At 37.8% G+C, this 21,919-nt stretch overlaps 1 protein-coding gene and 1 long non-coding RNA gene across 4 annotated transcripts in view; one reads left to right on the top strand and one right to left on the bottom strand.

Annotated features, from left to right (window-relative positions):
* Nucleotides 1–21,919, top strand: part of EPHX4 (epoxide hydrolase 4) — a 37,031-nt gene that overhangs the window by 6,078 nt on the left and 9,034 nt on the right. The window contains exons 3-6 of one of the 3 annotated variants that reach the window (NM_001075855.3): nucleotides 4,295–4,452; nucleotides 9,440–9,568; nucleotides 13,794–13,897; nucleotides 16,407–16,555. In NM_001075855.3, coding sequence (NP_001069323.2) covers nucleotides 4,295–4,452; nucleotides 9,440–9,568; nucleotides 13,794–13,897; nucleotides 16,407–16,555 — 540 coding nt within the window. The remainder of the gene's footprint in view (nucleotides 1–4,294; nucleotides 4,453–9,439; nucleotides 9,569–13,793; nucleotides 13,898–16,406; nucleotides 16,556–21,919) is intronic. The other 2 variants (NR_132766.1, NM_001314056.1) reach the window with 2 other exon arrangements.
* LOC104971636 (uncharacterized) overlaps nucleotides 17,949–21,919 on the bottom strand; it is a 32,622-nt gene continuing 28,651 nt past the window's right edge. The window contains exon 4 of the long non-coding RNA XR_805541.4: nucleotides 17,949–19,848. This is a non-coding gene — a long non-coding RNA (uncharacterized lncRNA). The remainder of the gene's footprint in view (nucleotides 19,849–21,919) is intronic.

Raw genomic sequence — 21,919 nt, 5'->3', positions numbered from 1 at the left:
ATTATTTTGTAATTTATTAAGATAGCAGTTGCAGCCTTTAAATATCCCTAGAAATGTTTAAGATATTGTTTGGCCCCACTCATTGATACTAGAAATATTTGGATTTATTTGGAAGGCAATTTAAATTATTAATAGCATAATAATATATGCAGGTATTATGTTTACATTAAATGTAAAATGCTATAGGACTGTACACATTATTTTGAGTCAAATTTCTACCTTGACATCTCTACTTAAATGAATTCTAAACAAAGACACAGGTACTTAGGATATTAAAACAATGCACATTTTAGTAGAAATTGAATATAAATTCCCCCAAGAGGAATCTGGGAACTTTAGTTCAGAGTTGTCTCAAGGTTTGAACTTGAGTTTGAACTTGGGACAGAGTTTTACTGAACAACTGGTATCTCTAGCACTATCATAATTCAGTGCTTTCGTTTTTCCATTGTTTTACTCAGTCGACAAATCTTTATTGAGCATCTTCACATCTGCCAGGCAATTCAACGAGCTCACAGTCAAGTGGCACAGTCCAGGCACCCACAGATTAGTGTAAAGCACATGCCCAGTGCACTGAAGAGTGTGCAGACAAATGGAAGAATATGGAAGGGGCCAGCCAACCCACCTGTGAAGGAGGGAACCTGGGAAGTCTCCTAGAAGAGAAGATGCCCAGCAAGAGGAGTTCAGTGAGGGGTGAAGGACAGGGGTTGTGGGGAGGAGGGAAATGCTGAGGAGCGACGAAGTTTCAGAAAAAGGAAATTATGTAAACGAAGTCATGAAAACAAGACCCGTGTTTATTCACTGCAAGCAGATAAGTGCTGCAGGGGCAGCATAGCATGGGTTCTCAGGCCAGACCACCTGGGTTTGGATCCTGGCTCTGCTATTTGCTAACTCTGACTTTTAGCTCATTCACAAACCAATCTGTACCTTGGTTTCTTCATCTGTAAAATGGGGATAATAATAGTACTTACTTTAATACTACTATTTTGAAGATCAGCATCGCTATATGTGAAGCACTTAGAATTGTGCCTGGCATGTAATAAGACAGATATAGATGTTAGCCCTTTTTTATGATATAGCAAATGATAGAGGGTATAAGGTAGTCAAGCTGGAAGATTAGGAAGGTCAATCTTAGAGGTTTTATCTGCCAAAATAACCTGCTTGGGCTTCATGTCATGAGTAACTGAGAGTCAAGAAAGAGTTTGTGTTTTTATTACGTCACTCTGGTTTTATAGAAAATAGAGCCAAGGGGAATGAAACACACAATTAGACCAATCGATGGCTGCTGCATAAATGGATGCCCGAATGAAGGTAATGATATCAGGGATGGATAGGAAAAGTGATTAAGGAAATATTAATATTTAAGAGGTTAAATTTATTGAACTTTATTGATTGGGTATGAAGGATTATAAAGAAGAAAGAATTAGGCTTCAGTTACAAAGACATAAAAAAAAATCAATTCAAAATATTAAGTAAGGCTATGAGAAAATAGGTGCATGAGTGCTTCAGTGGCAGAATTCTCGCCAGCCACATGGGAGGCCCAGGTTCGATTCCTGGCCCATGCAGCCATGGCATCCCCTTTTAGGGCTTCTCTGGTGGCTCAGAGAGTAAAGAATCGGCTTGCAATGCAGAGACTGGGAGTACAAACCCCTGGAGACGGTGAGGGACAGGGAAGCCTGGCGTGCCACAGTCCATGGGGTCACAAAGCATCAGGCAAGACTGGGCAACTGAACAACAATGACAACATGAAAAAATAAAATCACATGTGTTGACAGATGAGCATCTTCTAAGGAATCAAACTGCTTCTGTTGTTTATTACAACCCAGAGAGATTATCTAGATTATTAAGAAAGACACTTTTGTTAAAGTTTTCAAATCCATGTTCATTGGCAGTGCTTTTGCAGATTTTCACAAATCATAGATATCCTAGTAATAGACCAAAGACTCTATCCATTCATAAATCCTAATATGTGTCTGACACCTTTCCTGATAATCTAGCTGTTGATGTAAAGTGGTCGATTTGTTTCTTCCTTCTCATTGTTTTGTGTATTTTTCATTGCAGTCTCCCTTCATTATTGGTTTATAATCTCAGATCACTCTGTTCTCTTTCCTATTGTGCTCCAAAAATCTTCCCAGACAATGATCTACCATTTGTCTTTGTCAGATAATTTTATACTGTGTTTCCATGAACAGATGTGCATGCAGATGCTTTTAATGCATATTTTGAGTTCTATAACACAGTGAGTCACTTTGAAAAATCCAAGTCTTTTTTTCTGTTTATCCATAATGATTTTGCTTCTTAGAAGAAGGAACTCTCATGGAGCTCTGTATTTCAATTAATTCTGCAGTTTTATTATCAAGCATAAGGGGAACACCTGGTCTAGCAAGCTTCCAGGACCTGGCTGTCCCTGGGGCCATTCTAATTGATCAGTGCCTGGGCCATTTTTGTTGTTAAATGTTTTTAACCACACACTTGCTTGTCTTTATAGTTCAGGATCTTCTCAGAAGAATTTTGTTTTAACAAGCAGAGGTTTATCTTTTTTCTTTTCTTTAAATTTCATGTATTTATTTATTTATGGCTGTGCTGTGTCTTCACTGCTACGCGTAGGCTTCCTTTAGTTGTTGTGAATGGGGGCTGCTCTCTGGTTGTGGTGTTGGGGTCTCTCATTGTGGTGGCTTCTCTAATTGTGGAACACGGGCTTAGTTGCCCCTCAGCATGTGGAATCTCCCCAGACCAAGGATTGAACCTGTATCTCTGGCACTGACAGGCAGATTCTTTTTTTTTTTTAATATAAATTTACTTATTTTAATTGGAGGCTAATTACTTTATAATATTGTAGTGGTTTTGCCATACATTGACATGAATCCACCACGGGTGTACATGTGTTCCCCATCCTGAACTCCCCTCCCACCTCTCTCCCCCTCCCATCCCTCTGGGTCATCCCAGTGCACCAGCCCCAAGGACCCTGTCTCATTTACCACTGGGTCTCCAGGGATGTCTCAGAGATTTATCTTAAGTAGTTGTTTTATCGGAGAAGGCAATGGCACCCCACTCTAGTACTCTTGCCTGGAAAATCCCATGGATGGAGGAGCCTGGTAGGCTGCAGTCCATGAGGTCGCTAAGCGTCTGACATGACTGAGCAGCTTCACTTTCACTTTTCACTTTCATGCATTGGAGAAGGAAATGGCAACCCACTCCAGTGTTCTTGCCTGGAGAATCCCAGGGACGGGGGAGCCTGGTAGGCTGCCGTCTATGGGGTCGCACAGAGTCGGACACGACTGAAGCGACTTACCAGCACCAGCACCAGCAAGCTGAGTAAAATCCCCCTTCTAGGAAAATACATTTTCATCTTGCAAGTTTTTTTTTTTTTTTTCATACTGAGAGTGTTTAAGATCTACTCTTGTAGCAATGTTCAAGTCTCTGATACAGTATTTTTATCTATAATCACCATGAGATCCCAGATACTTGAGATCCCAGAACTCATTCCAGCTGGAAGTTTATACCCTTTGACCAGCATCTCCCCACTTCAAGGCGTGACAACCTCTCAAAGACCGATCCCTAGGCAGGTCAAGTCGTGATGACCTCCTGGGACCCCCCGGACTGGAGTTTGGGTGTCCCCAAGATCTCCAGTGTTACCAATGCTGCGTAGAATTAAGAGATTTGTAACTCATTGCTAGTTTGCCCACCGTGGACAGGAATAGATAATTAAGAGGTTTGTTTTGCCCACCGTGGACGGGAATAGATATGATGTAAGTTCATCCTACCCAGAACTGTTGCAACCTGAGAGCCAGGCATCCCCGGGTCAAGGTGCAGATCCCCAGGCAGACTGAGGCGTGACAGCCTCCTAGAGATCAAATCCCCGGGCAGGTCGAGGTGTGACAGCCTCCCGAGGATTGGGTCCCTGGGCAGGTCCCAAGTTTTTTGAAAGAATCAAATGGTACAATATACAGAAGCACTTATAGGCACAGACTAAGTGATAGTGGTAAGCATTATATAAGCAAAGCTTAGAAAATTGACTTCTTAGGTACATTTCTTAAGGGTATCTGGTATTTTGTAGTTTCAGTAAATTCTCGCCCTTTGTTACATTCCCACTGGAGCTGGTTTAAAAAAAAAAAAAAAAAGTCAATTTTAATAATGTGAGTGCTTTCTTTTCAAACAGGTTTTTTCTTTCCTGCCCACACATGGCTACATAACCTTTCTCCAAAATGAGAAGTTACAGTTTTCCACTTAGACAATCTGTAATGGTATTCTTTATATTCGTTAGTGTGGTATTTTTAACATATCTTATTTTCTGCAGGTATTCATGGCGTCACCAACTAAGGGAATTTAAAAGTGAATATAGAGTTGTAGCACTGGATTTGAGAGGCTATGGAGAATCAGATGCTCCTGTTCATCGAGAGAATTATAAATTGGACTGTCTAATTACAGATATAAAGGATATTTTAGAATCTTTAGGTAGGTTTTAAAAAATAGTATTCATTCTTTTTAATGAACTAACATTCAACAAATTGTGAATTGATAAGCTCATTTCTTGGGATGGTACTTTCCATTTACCTGAGCTGTTATCTGGATCCTGTCATTTGGCGTATACAACTCAAAATATCTATAGAAGGAATTTAAAATTATACATCCAGAATAACTATTCAGTTACCAGCCAAAAGTGACTCTCAAAATTTGTTTTTAAAAACTGACTTAATGTATACTATTTATTATTTTCAGAACTAATTATTAGAAATTTGATTCTTGTTCTCAGAAAGTTTATTTCTTTAGAACCCACACTTAAATATTCATTTAAACATATTGTTAGATGCAGAAACACTTGCATTATCTTTTATTGATCAGTTAGTGCCACAATAATATTGTGTAACAAACCACCCCAATCTCAGTGACATACAGTCAAAGGCATTCATTCCTATGCTGGATCTGCAGGTCAACCTTAGGCTGAACCCTTCTGGGTCTTAGCCTCAGGCCACAGGTCCAGCTAGGATTGACTTCTCAGAGTGAATTGGGTTGCAGCCCCAGCTAAAGGAGAGAAGCTGCCTGGAGGAAGCTCTTCTTCTCACTGTGGTTGAAGTGGCAAGAGGATGAGCCCCATAGCAAAACATATTTCAAGTTTCTGGTCACTGCTCATTGGTCAAAAGCAAGTCACATGACTGAGCCCCAAATCAAGTCATACAGCCACCAAGAAACCAAAGCAAATCACACTGCCAAGTCTAATATGAAATGGATAGTAAAGAAACTTCCCTGGTGGTCCAGTGGTTAAGACTCCATGCTTCCACTGTAGGAAGCACGGGTTCTATCCCTGCTGGGGGAACTAAGATCCTGCATGCCTCAGGCCAGAAAAGGTGGGGGGGCTTGGTGGTAAAGTATACTACCTTTATGCACTGGGAAGACGAAAAGGAGGAGTAAATATTTTATAGCAATAATCTAATCCACTGCATCCCTTTTGACTAAAACCCAGTGTGTTTATAGAGCCAGTATAGTGAGAAACCCATGAAACCAAAGACCCATTTCTACAAGAGTCTAATGAGAGCATGCTGCTGCTGCTGCCAAGTCGCTTCAGTTGTGTCCGACTCTGTGCAACCCCATGGACTGCAGCCTACCAGGCTTCTCCATCCATGGGATTCTCCAGGCAACAACACTGGAGTGGGGTGCCATTTCCTTCTCCAATGCATGAAAGTGGAAAGTGAGAGTGAAGTCACTCAGTCGTGTCTGACTCTTAGCGACCCCATGGACTGCAGCCCACCAGGCTCCTCCATCCATGGGATTTTCCAGGCAACAGTACTGGAGTGGGGTGCCATTGCCTTCTCCCAATGAGAGCATAGATCAGGTCAATATTTTTAGAGGAGAAAAAATGGATGCAGTCTGGGGGTGTCAATACAGCATTGTAATTTAGTGTGATTACAATAAAATCAGAGACAGTGATTTCCAACAGCCATATATCATTCATATTTTGTGGTAATTCAGTCAGACTTGGCCTAATTTTGTCATCATGCAATTTTCTAGTCAAATGAATAATGTAATCTTGCTTATGACCTAGGTATATGTAGTCTTTACCATGGTTTTCCAAACTCAGGTTTATGTAACCAGAGCTGAACTATTTCAGACTTTTTCTTTAAGTATAAATTCCCAAGAGAAGTTCTGAATCTTTAGGTCTATAATGGACCTGGGCATCTAAATTTTCAAAAAAAACTACACTAGTAATTTTCTGGTTGAATCTTTAGGGTTTTCTATGTAGAGGATCATGTCATCTGCAAATAGTGAGAGTTTTACTTCTTCTTTTCCAATTTGGATTCCTTTTATTTCTTTTTCTGCTCTGATTGCTGTGGCCAAAACTTCCAAAACTATGTTGAATAGTAATGGTGAAAGTGGGCACCCTTGTCTTGTTCCTGACTTTAGAGGAAATGCTTTCAATTTTTCACCATTGAGGATAATGTTTGCTGTGGGTTTGTCATATATAGCTTTTATTATGTTGAGGTATGTTCCTTCTATTCCTGCTTTCTGGAGAGTTTTTATCATACATGGATGTTGAATTTTGTCAAAGGCTTTCTCTGCATCTATTGAGATAATCATATGGTTTTTATTTTTCAATTTGTTAATGTGGTGTATTACATTGATTGATTTGCGGATATTGAAGAATCCTTGCATCCCTGGGATAAAGCCCACTTGGTCATGGTGTATGATTTTTTTAATGTGTTGTTGGATTCTGATTGCTAGAATTTTCTTAAGGATTTTTGCATCTATGTTCATCAGTGATATTGGCCTGTAGTTTTCTTTTTTTTGTGGCATCTTTGTCAGATTTTGGTATTAGGGTGATGGTGGCCTCATAGAAGTTTACCTTCCTCTGCAATTTTTTGGAAGAGTTTGAGCAGGATAGGTGTCAGCTCTTCTCTAAATTTTTGGTAGAATTCAGCTGTGAAGCCGTCTGGACCGGGGCTTTTGTTTGCTGGAAGATTTTTGATTACAGTTTCAATTTCCATGCTTGTGATGGGTCTGTTAAGATTTTCTATTTCTTCCTGGTAGAGTTTTGGAAAGTTGTACTTTTCTAAGAATTTGTCCATTTCTTCCACGTTGTCCATTTTATTGGCATATAATTGTTGATAGTAGTCTCTTATGATCCTTTGTATTTCTGGGTTGTCTGTTGTGATCTCTCCATTTTCGTTTCTAATTTTGTTGATTTGATTTTTCTCCCTTTGTTTCTTGATGAATCTGGCTAATGGTTTGTCAATTTTATTTATCCTTTCAAAGAACCAGAAAATTACTAGAAATAATCAATGACTATAGTAAAGTTGCAGGATATAAAATCAACACACAGAAATCCCTTGCATTCCTATACACTAATAATGAGAAAACAGAAAGAGAAATTAAGGAAACAATTCCATTCACCATTGCAATGGAAAGAATAAAATACTTAGGAATATATCTACCTAAAGAAACTAAAGACCTATATATAGAAAACTATAAAACACTGGTGAAAGAAATCAAAGAGGACACTAATAGATGGAGAAATATACCATGTTCATGGATTGGAAGAATCAATATAGTGAAAATGAGTATACTACCCAAAGCAATTTATAGATTCAACGCAATCCCTATCAAGCTACCAACAGTATTCTTCACAGAGCTAGAACAAATAATTTCACAATGTGTATGGAAATACAAAAAACCTCGAATAGCCAAAGCGATCTTGAGAAAGAAGAATGGAACTGGAGGAATCAACCTACCTGACTTAAGGCTCTACTACAAAGCCACAGTTATCAAGACAGTATGGTACTGGCACAAAGACAGAAATATAGATCAATGGAATAAAATAGAAAGCCCAGAGATAAATCCACACACATATGGACACCTTATCTTTGACAAAGGAGGCAAGAATATACAATGGATTAAAGACAATCTCTTTAACAAGTGGTGCTGGGAAATCTGGTCAACCACTTGTAAAAGAATGAAACTAGACCACTTTCTAACACCATACACAAAAATAAACTCAAAATGGATTAAAGATCTAAACGTAAGACCAGAAACTATAAAACTCCTAGAGGAGAACATAGGCAAAACACTCTCTGACATACATCACAGCAGGATCCTCTATGACCCACATCCCAGAATATTGGAAATAAAATCAAAAATAAACAAATGGGACCTAATTAACCTTAAAAGCTTCTGCACATCAAAGGAAACTATTAGCAAGGTGAAAAGACAGCCTTCAGAATGGGAGAAAATAATAGCAAATGAAGCAACTGACAAACAACTAATCTCAAAAATATACAAGCAACTCCTACAGCTCAACTCCAGAAAAATAAACGACCCAATCAAAAAATGGGCCAAAGAACTAAATAGACATTTCTCCAAAGAAGACATACAGATGGCTAACAAACACATGAAAAGATGCTCAACATCACTCATTATCAGAGAAATGCAAATCAAAACCACTATGAGGTACCATTTCACACCAGTCAGAATGGCTGCGATCCAAAAGTCTACAAATAATAAATGCTGGAGAGGGTGTGGAGAAAAGGGAACCCTCTTACACTGTTGGTGGGAATGCAAACTAGTACAGCCACTATGGAGAACAGTGTGGAGATTCCTTAAAAAACTGGAAATAGAACTGCCTTATGATCCAGCAATCCCACTGCTGGGCATACACACTGAGGAAACCAGAAGGGAAAGAGACACGTGTACCCCAGTGTTCATCGCAGCACTGTTTATAATAGCCAGGACATGGAAGCAACCTAGATGTCCATCAGCAGATGAATGGATAAGAAAGCTGTGGTACATATACACAATGGAGTATTACTCAGCCATTAAAAAGAATACATTTGAATCAGTTCTAATGAGGTGGATAAAACTGGAGCCTATTATACAGAGTGAAGTAAGCCAGAAGGAAAAACATAAATACAGTATACTAACGCATATATATGGAATTTAGAAAGATGGTAACAATAACCCTGTGTATGAGACAGCAAAAGAGACACTGATGTATAGAACAGTCTTATGGACTCTGTGGGAGAGGGAGAGGGTGGGAAGATTTGGGAGAATGACATTGAAACATGTAAAATATCATGTAAGAAACGAGTTGCCAGTCCAGGTTCGATACACGATACTGGATGCTTGGGGCTAGTGCACTGGGATGACCCAGAGGGATGGTATGGGGAGGGAGGAGGGAGGAGGGTTCAGGATGGGGAACACATGTATACCTGTGGCAGATTCATTTTGATATTTGGCAAAACTAATACAATTACGTAAAGTTTAAAAAAAAAAAAAAAACTACACTAGCAGATTCATACATACAGGTTTTGTAAACACCAAACTCAATATCTGCAGAAAGTACATAATTATGGTAGGAGAGTAGAAAGGTTAGTTTTAGAAACATATCTAGTATATATGCGGTAATGATGCACCCACCATTTCAATGATGTCAACATTCATTTCTCAATTACAGGGTATAGCAAATGTGTTCTTATTGGCCATGACTGGGGAGGCATGATTGCTTGGCTAATTGCCATCTGTTATCCAGAAATGGTGATGAAGCTTATTGTTATTAACTTCCCTCATCCAAATGTATTTACAGGTGAGTTTAAATTTCCATTAAGACATCTTTGATAGCATGACAACTCACTGTTGTCACTGACACTTGGATTAAAAACAGTAAAAGTCAATTAATGTAATATTTTTTAAATTAAGTGACTAAACTATGGTATTAGCACACATAAATATCAGTTATCTTGGCTTTAAATGTTCCTGAAGAGTCAAAGGAAGTGTAGCTTTATATTTGCTTGCATAATCTTATTTTTTTTAGAAGACATTTTACTGCTAACTTGGGGAGAGTTAAAGGAAAAATGCAGTAACATTACTTTGACAGTAAAGAATCTTGACAGCCTAGAAATAAATTTTCCTCTTGCTTGACTGCTTTGAATATCAAGAATGGCAGCGTTCTTTAAAGCAGCAGTTCTCAAATTTTTGGTCTCCTTTATACTTTTAAATGGAGAAGGCAATGGCACCCCACTCCAGTACTCTTGCCTGGAAAATCCCATGGACAGAGGAGCCTGGTGGGCTTGCGGTCCATGGGGTCGCTAGGAGTCCGACATGACTGAGCGACTTCACTTTCACTTTTCACTTTCATGCATTGGAGAAGGAAATGGCAACCCATTCCAGTGTTCTTGCCTGGAGAATCCTAGGGACAGGGGAGCCTGGTGGGCTGTCATCTATGGGGTCGCACGGAGTTGGACACAACTGAAGTGACTTAGCAGTAGCAGTATACTTTTAAAAATTATTGAAGACCCCACTGAACATTTGTTTATATGAGTTATACCCATATGCATTGACTGTATTGGAAATTAAAAATGAGAAATTTCTAAATGTTTATGTATTCATTCATTAAAAAATAATTAATCCAGTACATATTAACATGTATAACATTTTACTGAAAATGAACTACATCTTCCAAAACAAAATTTTAGTGAGAAGAGTGTCATTATTTTACATTTTTGCAAACCTCTTTAATTTTTGGCTTAATAGAAGACAGCTGGATTCTCAGACCTGCTTCTACATTCAATCTGTTGCAAATGTTTGAATTGAAGTATATGAAGAAATCTGGCCTCACACAGATTTGTAATTGGAAAAGGGAGGAGTATTTTAATAACCTTTTCAAATAAGTGTGGATATTCTCCTTTAATACTACACCAAACTAAAAAAATTGGTGATTTCTTAAAGGTTAGTAACAATGTGCAATCTGATGTCATATTAATGAACTTTTCATATTCTGTCACATTAAAATCCATTGGTCTCTCTAGCCCTTTGAATGGATTTTTTTTTTACCTATGCATGATTTTGCAGTCATCATGCATTGAAAGATGTTGGTTCATTGAGTTATGCAGGTCTTCGATAAATTGACACATTTCAGTATATGATATCAAAGAATCACTTTCATTAATATCACCCCAGTTTCATCAAAAAAGTCTTTATAGAAAAGCTGTCAAGCTCACAGTAGCAGATACAAGTTTCCAAAATTCTGATTTTCATTTGAAAGCTTGAACTTGATAATTGACAACAAACACCGATTGTTTTCCCTCAAATGACAGGCTTGCTTTGTTCATTTTCAGGAGACTATCTGCTAAATACCCAAGTCTGACTGATGATAGTTTGTTAGTCATTCTCTCAAGTAAAAATGATATTTTATTAAAAAGGCAGCTAATTCAACTTAACAGCTGAAGAATTGCTTTTCCTCTAGATAATCGTTGATTCTGGTATTCAACAGAACTGCCTTATATATATATTATATATTTAAATATGTATATATATTTTCTAACTGCATCACAAGACACATACAAAAGGTAGAAATTTAATAAAATTAATAATTTTTGCTATTTCATCAAACACATTCATAAGTGAAACTGCCACTTCACTTTATGTATTTATTTACAGCAAGTGTGTGGTGTGAAGAATACGATGTATTATAAACAGTGTGGTATTGTTTCGTGCTACGGCTTTGATTTGTGCTCAGGCAACAATGGCTTTATCTACTATTGCCTTTGTACCATATGTGCAAATGTCAGAAAAAATGAGAAAAACTAATAGTATTGTATTGAAATAGTTTGACCACCTGGATCTTTTGAAAGGGTCTTGAGGATCCCCACGGGTCCACATGGGATATGTTTCAGAACCTCTGCTATAAAGAGAACTCTTAAAAGAATGATTTAAAACAAACAAGCAAACAAAAACAAAACAACCACCACCTGTGAAAATGGCTAGGCATACTTTTATTTGGTTTTGACATAAGTTATAATTTTGTCCTCTTTCTTCTTGTCAAATTTTCTGAGGTTCAGTACTGGCACAATCCACAGTATTGTCCCCCAAGGAAAAAAATTCAGAACAACATTATTTCTTCTTCAAAATTAGAGAAGGTGAAGGAGAAATGGAACATGACTACATAAATATTGTATAAATATGTATAAAAGTTAAATTTTAGGTACATATCCAATTATCCTATCTTGGTTAAGGTAAATAGTGCGACTGCTTAGGAATCAAATATCAAACTGAGGTTCATCATATTTCTCTCAGTTGCCTTAGGCAATAGAAGTTGTGCTACATGCTTGTTCAGTTGATCAGGACCCTAGCGTAAATGTAATTTTGGTGGTACTGCTATACGGGAGCTTCCCCGGTGGCACTAATGGTAAAGAACCACCTGCCAATGCAGCAAACATGAGAGATGTGGGTTCAATCCCTGGGTCGGGAAGATCCTCTGAAGGAGGGATGGCAACCAACTCCAGTATTCTTGGAGAATCCCATGGACAGAGGAGCCTGGCAGGCTACAGTCTATTGGGTCACAAAGAGTCAGACACGACTGAAGCAACACATGCACTGCTATTGTGCATACTGTAATTGATCATTGTAATTGTAATTATAATTGATCATTCAAGTAAGAAAATACTTGAATATTTCTGGAACTATTAATAATAGGTTCAACCCCGGTCAGGTCAATATGAGGTCTTTAAGTCATATGAATATATTTTCCCCTTAATGGTACTGATATCTCTTAATGCAGGGCTAAGTAAATCTTACTCAATGATGACTTTACAAAAAGTATAAGCATAACAGTGCTCTACTTATCTGAGAAATATAATTTTTAAAAATCCAACCATGATGAGTACAGTTACAATATTAGAAATGAGGGGAAAAAATCACCTCTATAGTGAGGAAAATTTAGTACACAATACACAAGTATGCACATTTAATGTGTGTGTGTGTGTGTTAGTCGCTCAGTCATGTTCAACTCTTTGCGACCCCATGGACTGTATCCTACCGGGTTCTTCTGTCCGTGGAATTCTCCAGGCAAGAACACTGGAGTAGGTTGCCATTTCCTTCTCCAACATTTAATATGTATGATCACATTATTCCCTAGTTTTAAAACTTCAGTGTCTTCCCAAAGCACTTAAAATTGTTATCATTCTGGCCTTACCTAACTGGGCTTCTGCTTTTCTTTCTGACTCATCTCATACCATCTCCTCTCCTCATTCACTACATACCAGCCACCCTGGCCTTCTTTCTGCTTCTTTAATGTGCCAAGCACAGGACCTACTTTCTGTTCCTTGACATTCTTCCTACATCCCCAGAGAAGCCTATTTCACCACCTTTACTAAATAATAGTTCCTCTCCCACACCACCCAACCATTGCTTTCAATCAGATTACCATGTTTAATTTTCTTTATGGTATTTTTGCTAACCAAAATGATCTTTCAAGTATTCTTTACTTATTTATTATGTAAGTTCTTGGTGAATGGGAACCTCTTTTCTCTTGTTCACACTAAATCCCCTCACACATAGTAGATATTCAAAAATTCATTAAATGAAGGCATTTTCTAGATACATGAATGAATTTAAAGGAAATGCTTTAGTTTCTGTTGAGGCCAAATGAATAAGATATTTAAATCAGCCTGCCAGGAAAATCTTTTAAACAATAGACATTTCCCCCATGTATCCTTAGGAAAAGTGTTAAGTCACTGATAATAACCTTGGAGAAAAGGCAATGTTGTTTGAGTTTTCGTATTCCTTTTGAGTCCATACTTCACGAAGTGGAACTTTCTTTTTATTCAAAGTGCTATAAATATTTAAAATACAAAAAATATCCAAAATAAAATATACGAACATAGAAATTGTTCCAAAGAGAAATATACGGAAGCCTTATTTGTGAATACTTTTATGGGATCATCTCAAAGGTGAAATTGTCTTAAAAAGAAGTTACTTCAATAGTAATTCATATCACTTGGATAAGGTCTAACATGGCATTTTAATTTCAGAATATATTTTACGACACCCGGCCCAGCTGTTCAAATCCAGCTATTATTACTTCTTCCAGATACCATGGTTCCCAGAATTTATGTTCTCCATAAATGATTTCAAAGTAAGTCAAATATGGTGATGGATATTAGCCAGACTTACTGTCTGTGATCTTATTGTTTATGATTATTTTGAAGTATATACAAATATTGAATCATTATGTTGTACACTTGAAACTAACATAATATGATATGTTAATTATACCTCAGTTAAAGTAAGAAAAGATTGGTGCCCAAGAGGATAACAAATTAGGAAGTTAAGAATAAAACAAAGATAGACTAAAGCATTGAAAACAAACAAAAAAAACAACAAAACCGGTCCTCCTTATGTTGTTCTGATTTTAAATAATCATTTATTGTATATCTGTTATGTGTTATGCACTGTCTTAGGCATCTCCTCCAATGCAAAAAAAAAGAAATATAGTTCCCACAGAATGGCAGGATAAATGCTTCATAATTTCCCTTTATAAACAATGCCCAGAGTAATGAGTTGGTGCCCTCGAAGCCCCCAGTGATGACCAATGCAGGTTTTTTCCATATCATTATGAGTTCATGATTTTTGAAAATCTGTTTGCTATGGATGGCATCACTGACTTGATGGACATGAGTTTGAGCAAGCTCCCAGAGCTGGTGATGGACAGGGAAGCCTGGCGTGCTGCAGTCCCTGGGGTCGCAAAAAGTCAGACATGACTGAGCGACTGAACTGAACTGAACTGATGTATCAACTGATCACAGTCTTTATTCTCTTTGATGCCCAAATTTTTACAAGTCTGTGTGCTCATGACACAAGAGCCCTTTGTCAGTAGTAGCTTGCCTCCTTAACGTCCTAAGTTCATTATTTATGTCCTGTTCCAGATCTGGAATCAGTCATTTACTGAAGGAGCTCTGGCTCCTATTAGCAGGATATAGTATTTAGAGACCATGATTTAGGTGATCATTGTTACTGAATTTTCATTGCTCCTGGATCTTTCCATTGGACAGGATTTGGACATACATATTTTTTGATGCTGATTCCCTGGTAGCTCAGACGGTTAAGCATCTGCCTACAATGCGGGGGATTTTTTAGACAGAAAAAAAATTATGAGTTCTTATCCACATTTCCAAAGCAAATTTAAGACTACAGAATTTTTACATAACTTCCATGATGTTATATGAAACATATATACGGTTTTAAGTTAAAAGTCTAATAAAACAATGTACATTCAGAGGAGTCTTACTTATCTCTGTTTCTCTATCTTCATCCTATTTCTTCTTTCTCCCATAGGAAACCATTTTGGCTAGTTTTGTTTCATCTTTTTATTTTTTCTATTAAAAACATAAGCAAATGTGCATATATTTGTTTTCTCCTTTTTTCACAAAAGATAACATTCTATTAACATAAACACTATTTTCCACCCTTGCTTCGTTTTGCCACTTAACAGTATATCCTGCAGATGACTCCATCATCAGCATAGAGATTGTCTCCATCTTTTCTTAGAGTCCTAAAAACACTAATATGCCATTGTGTGGCTATGCCATAGTTTATTCAACCACTACTACCCCACCCACTGATAAACATTTGTTCCCATTCTTTTTCTGTCACAAATAAGGTTGCAATGAATCACCTCCTGCACATGTCATTTAATATTTTTGCAAGCATGTTTTGGGGTTGAGGGTCTAATTTTAAATAAGAATTCCAAATAGCCAGTGGAAATCTGCTGTATGACTCAGGGAGCTCAAACCAGTGCTCTGTGACAACCTAGAGGGGTGGGATAAGGTGGGAAGTGGGAGGGAGGTTCAAGAGGGCGTGGACATATGTATACCTATGGCTGATTCATATTTTTATATGGCAGAAACCAACACAATATTGTAAAGCAATTACCCTCCAATTAAAAATAAATTTTTTACAAAAGAATCCCAATAATTCTGATTCAGCTAGTTACATATTTTGAGAAATGCCGGTATAGAGATTTCAGATTGTAGGGGGGGCCCATTTGTGAGTCATGATATAAGTTTTGCAATTCAGTAAAGTGACTTGCAGTTTGAATTCTTAAATATAAAGTGGAACAGAATTGAAGATATCACTACATGCTGTAATAAGTATGAGAATTATTTCTTTAAACTTTTGTTTTAGAAATATATATGTAGATCTATGAACTGGATCATGATGTAAAATGTGTTTGTTACTCTAGGTTGTGGTCAAAAAGAAGTTCAAACGGGGTGGTGGTGGATTGGTTGTCAGTAAACAGATAAACAGTTGTTAGCTGGAATATTAGGGTAGGCTTTAGGATAGAGATAGTACTTAGCTCAGCAGAATGTGAATACACACCAAGAAAACAGGATGCTTTTCATAAAGGTGAAGTGTGGAAAAAAAGGTGAAGCGTGCATGGGGGACTAAAGGGAAGAATATCAAAAATAAAGCCAGGTCGGCAGAAATGTATAAAATGTGCTTGTAAACAATGAGGTCTCCAACCTGGCTAGAGCAGAAGTTGGGAGCAGTCACTGCACACTGACCATCATTCTCTTTCAAAAGCCAAATATTTAGTTACTGTGAAGTAGCTGAAAAGTCTTAGTTATTCTTTTCTCACTTACCAGGCTTTGAAACATCTGTTTACTAGTCACAGCACTGGCATTGGAAGAAAAGGATGTCGACTAACAACAGAAGATCTTGAAGCTTATATTTATGTTTTTTCTCAGCCTGGAGCATTAAGTGGTCCAATTAACCATTACCGAAATATCTTCAGGTCAGTATAATTTGTTCTTTTTAGTTAAACAAAATATTTATTCCCTACAGAGCCAATATTCGATTTTTAAAATTAAGTTCACCATTTATCCAGATACTCAAATTATTTTGGTTTTTATAAGTTGCATAATCTTTTTTTTTATAGAAAATTAAACATATGGAAAAATAAAGAGAATACACTAGATATCCCATGTAGGTGTAACTTGTTTTATCCATAACTCTATCCACTTCTGTCCCTTTGGACTTTGAATAGATGTATATTTTTAGTTATATTTTAAAATAATCATTTAAAAAATATCTGTTAAGCACTTTCTATATTCTGGACTATGCCAGCACTCAGAATACTATAATGAGCAAAATGAGACAAGGTCCTTGATCTCACAAAACTTGTAGCTGAGTAGAGAAAACAGCATCAAGCAAACAACTGCAGTAATGAATGTATAGTTACAAACTAACATGAAGACTTTGAAAGAAAGGGATGAGAATGGAAGAAATAATGTTTGAATGAGGAAATAAAGGATGAGTTTGGTATTGACTGGATAAAGTTTAGGGTAGGGAGACTGGCATTCCAGAAAAAGAAAATAGCCTCTTCCAAGGCTGTGCAGGAAGATGGAAGGCTATGGTTTTAAGTAACAAAGTGGCAGAGCACAGAAAGTGAGGATGCATAGAAGAGAAGGGAATGAGAATAAGTCCGAGAGGTAGGCAGTGGCTGGTTAAGCAGAGCCAAGGAGACCATATTAAGAGCCATGAATGTGAAGCCAGTGAATGAGAGTTTCAAGCAGAAAAATGATCCAATTTGTATTTGGATATATTCACTCAATATGGAGAATGTGCTGAAAGAGTGAATGTGGTGAAACTTCAGAAATCCAGGCTAAAGAAGATGGCAGCTTGAACTATTCTGAAAGCAGTAGAGATGGGGAGAGTGGGTAGATTTAAGAGATATTTAAGAGATAAGTTGACACAGTTGATAACGGGTTGGATGGGGAACTGAGAAGAAGACAGATGTCAAAGATAACTCCTGAATCCCTGCCATGAACAACTCTACAGATAGGCCAATCACTGAGACAGAAAGTACTAGAAGAGAACTCATTTTGAGGTCATAAATTTTATTGATCTTAGACTAGTTGACTTTGAAATGGTGTCTTAGATTATTCAAGTAGTCAGTAGGCTACAAGGGTCTGGAACTCAGAGGAGAGAATCTGGGGTGAGGATATGTGATATCTTGGAGTCACTAACAGATAAATGAGGCTTTTGTTTCAGAAGATATTGTCTAGACAGAAAATCAGAGAAGGCAATGGCACCCCACTCCAGTACTCTTGCCTGGAAAATCCCATGGACAGAGGAGCCTGGTGGGCTGCAGTCCATGCGGTCACTAAGAGTCAGACACGACTTACCTTTCACTTTTCACTTTTATGCATTGGAGAAGGAAATAGCAACCCGCTCCAGTGTTCTTGCTTGGAGAATCCCAGGGATGGGGGAGCCTGGTGGGCTGCCATCTATGGGCTCGCACAGAGTCGGACACAACTGAAGTGACTTAGCAGCAGACAGAAAATATAGTGTGAAAGATAAGACATGGAAATTTGAGTTCGGACGTACATAGGAGAAAAAATATTCTCTTTGAGTATTAGCAGCCACAGCCTGCCTTAAAAATGTTTAGGGGTTTGAATTTATGCTACTACCATAATACTAGAATTCTTAGGGGAAAAATTCTATTTTAACATCCTCATAGGCTGGTAACACTCCCTAGGAAACCTAGCAGAAACAAAGACAGAATCTCTCTGGAAGGTACACCTCAATTCAGACTCACAATATCCCCACAGATAAGGTCCACTGAAGATGAGTTCATAATCCAAATTACAAAAAATACCAACCCACCAATAGTGAGTCAGAACACAATTGCAGCAGAACTCCTAAAATTTTCAAATAATAGAAGTAATAAAGACTGTAAAGTAAGTTTAAATTATTAAATATGAAAGAATAAAAATATGAGTAAAGAATAAGGAAAATATCATGACAGGATGGAAAGGACTGGAAAAGAACCAAAAGAACTTCTAGAAATGAAAAGTATGTTATTGAAGTCTTAAAATCCATAAGTAAGTTAAATAGCAGGTCAGACAAGCTATGGAGGGTTATGAATTGGAAGGTAGATCCAAAAAGAATTACCTAGAATTTCACTTAGATAGATAAAGAAATGAAAACACAAAAGACAGGTTATATTTGACATGTACAATGGAATTAGGAATCATATAGATAGATAAATTATAGGTAGATAGATAAAGTTGGAAATCACTCACATATAATATATATGTAATAATTTGTTTTCTAGTAAAATAAAATAATAGAAATAGAATATTATTTCCAAAGCAGTAGAAAGGGACTGCTGCTGCTGCTGCTGCTAAGTCGCTTCAGTCGTGTCCAACTCTGTGCGACCCCATAGACGGCAACCTACCAGGCTTCCCCGTCCCTGGGATTCTCCAGGCAAGAACACTGGAGTGGGTGTTCTTGAAAATTGCCATTTCCTTCTCCAATGCAGGAAAGTGAAAAGTGGAAGTGAAGTCACTCAGTCGTGTCTGACTCTTAGTGACCCCATGGACTTCAGCCCACCAGGCTCCTCCGTCCATGGGATTTTCCAGGCAAGAGTACTGGAGTGGGGTGCCATTGCCTTCTCCAAGAAAGGGACTAGAAACTATCAATTCAAAAGAAGGCAGGAAAGGAGAAAAAGGAAGCAAAGCAGGGTAAATAGAAAGCACAAAATAAGAAGTCAAAAACAATTTCAATATGTCAATAAACACAATAAATATTAATGTGTTACACCTACCAGTTAAAAACCAAAATGTCAGATTTGACTGAGATACGAGTAAATCACAAAGACACAAAAAGGTTGAAAGTAAGAGGATAGAAAAAAGTTGTAGCAGGTGTTACTTTAAATGAAACAAAATCTCTCAAATTCTTTGAATATGAAATCCATGAGACTATATGAATGAAAAGAGAGGTAAATCCACATCTTCTTTTTTGACTAACAACAACAACAAAATGTACAAGTATAAAAATATATGTGTATTTTTTGAAAAGTAGAGATGTTGATTTAAAAGGTACTTGTGTTAGTCACTCAGTCGTATCCTGGACTCTTTTTGACCCCGTGGACTGTGGCCCGCCAGGCTCCTATTTCCATGGAATTCTCCATGCAACAATAGTGGAGTGGACTGCCATTCCCTTCTCCAGGGAAACTTCTTGACCCATGGATCCAACCCAGGTCTCCTGCGTTGCAGACAGATTCTTTACCATCTGAGCCACCTGAAAAGTCCCAAAAGGTACTTGTAGGTAATAATTTATCAAGCAAGGCAGACAGACATTGCAAAGGCTACAGGTTACATTTTATAGGATATAGCAACATTGTCTGAAGCTCATGTTTTGTCATTTGCTTTTCACAAATAACATTTAAGAGAGTTATTATGAGAGAAAAATACATTTTCACACCAGTCTAAATTTTGGACAGGAGATAAGAATGCTGGTTTTAAAATGTTCTCAATTTATCCCTTTATCAGAGGGTTAGCTTTGTGATACAAAACAGTATGTTTTAAGTAGCTATAAGGAAAGAGGGAAAATATTCTCATATTTTGAGATTCTTTTACTAATGATTAATCATTCATTAGGAGGACTTGCATTCCCAAGAGTAAGCTCTAGAATCCTGTTAATTATCTTGGAGAGAAAAAAAAAAAAAAAAAATGGAGGCCTGTGAAGTTCAAAACTCACAGTTTTACATACAGGCAAAAGATAATTTTAAACTAGATTGTTGTAGGTTAATGTGAGGTGCTCGGTCGTGTCCGACTCTTATGCGACTCCATGGACTGTGGCCTGCCAGGCTCCTTTGTCCATGGAATTATCCAGGCAAGAATACTAGAGTGGTTTGCTGTTCCCTTCTCCAGGGTATCTTCCTGACCCAGGGATGAAACTTAGGTCTCCTGCACTGCAGGCAGATTCTTTACTGTCTAAGCCACCAGGGAAGCCCCTGATGTAGGTTAAATCTAGCTCAAACCTTCTGAAAGCTCAACTGACCCCTTGACTCTTTTTACGTACAGTAATCAAGTTAATACAAAAAAGTAATACAAAAAAGATCTTCATGACCCAGATAATCACAATGGTGTGATCACTCACCTAGAGCCAGACATCCTGGAATGTGAAGTCAAGTGGGCCTTAGGAAGCATCACTATGAACAAAGCTAGTGGAGGTGATGGAATTCCAGTGGAGCTATTCCAAATCCTGAAAGATGATGCTGTGAAAGTGCTGCACTTAATATGCCAGCAAATTTGGAAAACTCAGCAGTGGCCACAGGACTGGAAAACGTCAATTTTCATTCCAATCCCAAAGAAAGGCAATGCCAAAGAATGCTCAAACTACCACACAATTGCACTCATCTCACGCTAGTAGTGATGCTTAAAATTCTCCAAGCCAGGCTTCAGCAATACTTGAACCATGAATTTCTAGATGTTCAAGCTGGTTTTAGAAAAGGCAGAGGAACCAGAGATCAAATTGCCAACATCTGTTGGATCACTGAAAAAGCAAGAGAGTTCCAGAAAAATATCTATTTCTGCTTTATTGACTATGCCAAAACCTTTGACTGTGTGGATCACAATAAACTGTGGAAAATTCTGAAAGAGATGGGAATACCAGACCACCTGACCTGCCTCTTGAGAAATCTGTATGCAGGTCAGGAAGCAACAGTTAGAACTGGACATTGAACAACAGACTGGTTCCAAATAGGAAAAGGACTATGTCAAGGCTGTATATTGTCACCCAGCTTATTTAACTTATATGCAGAGTACATCATGAGAAATACTGGGCTGGAGGAAGCACAAGCTGGAATCAAGATTGCCTGGAGAAATATCAATAACCTCAGATATGTAGATGACACCACCCTTATGGCAGAAAGTGAAGAGGAATTAAAAAGCCTCTTGATGACAGTGAAAGAGGAGAGTGGAAAAAGTTGGCTTAAAGCTCAACATTCAGAAAACTAAGATCATGTCATTGGGTCCCATCACTTCATGGGAAATAGATGGGGAAACAGTGAAAACAGTGGCTGACTTTATTTTTCTGGGCTCTAAAATCAATGCAGATGGTTATTGCAGCCATGAAATTAAAAGACACTTACTCCTTGGAAGGAAAGATATGACCAACCTAGACAGCATATTGAAAAGCAGAGACATTACTTTGCCAACAAAGGTCCGTCTAGTCAAGGCTATGGTTTTTCCAGTGGTCATGTATGGATGGGAAAGTTGGACTATAAAGAAGGCTGAGTGCAGAAGAATTGATGCTTTTGAACTGTGGTGTTGGAGAAGACTCTTGAGAGTCCCTTGGACTGCAAGGA

This window comes from Bos taurus, chromosome 3, assembly GCF_002263795.3.
Source record: "Bos taurus isolate L1 Dominette 01449 registration number 42190680 breed Hereford chromosome 3, ARS-UCD2.0, whole genome shotgun sequence".
Lineage (NCBI taxonomy): Eukaryota > Metazoa > Chordata > Mammalia > Artiodactyla > Bovidae > Bos > Bos taurus.
The sequence above is the reverse complement of the archived record's forward strand: the minus strand, read 5'-3'. Positions and strand labels throughout refer to the sequence as shown.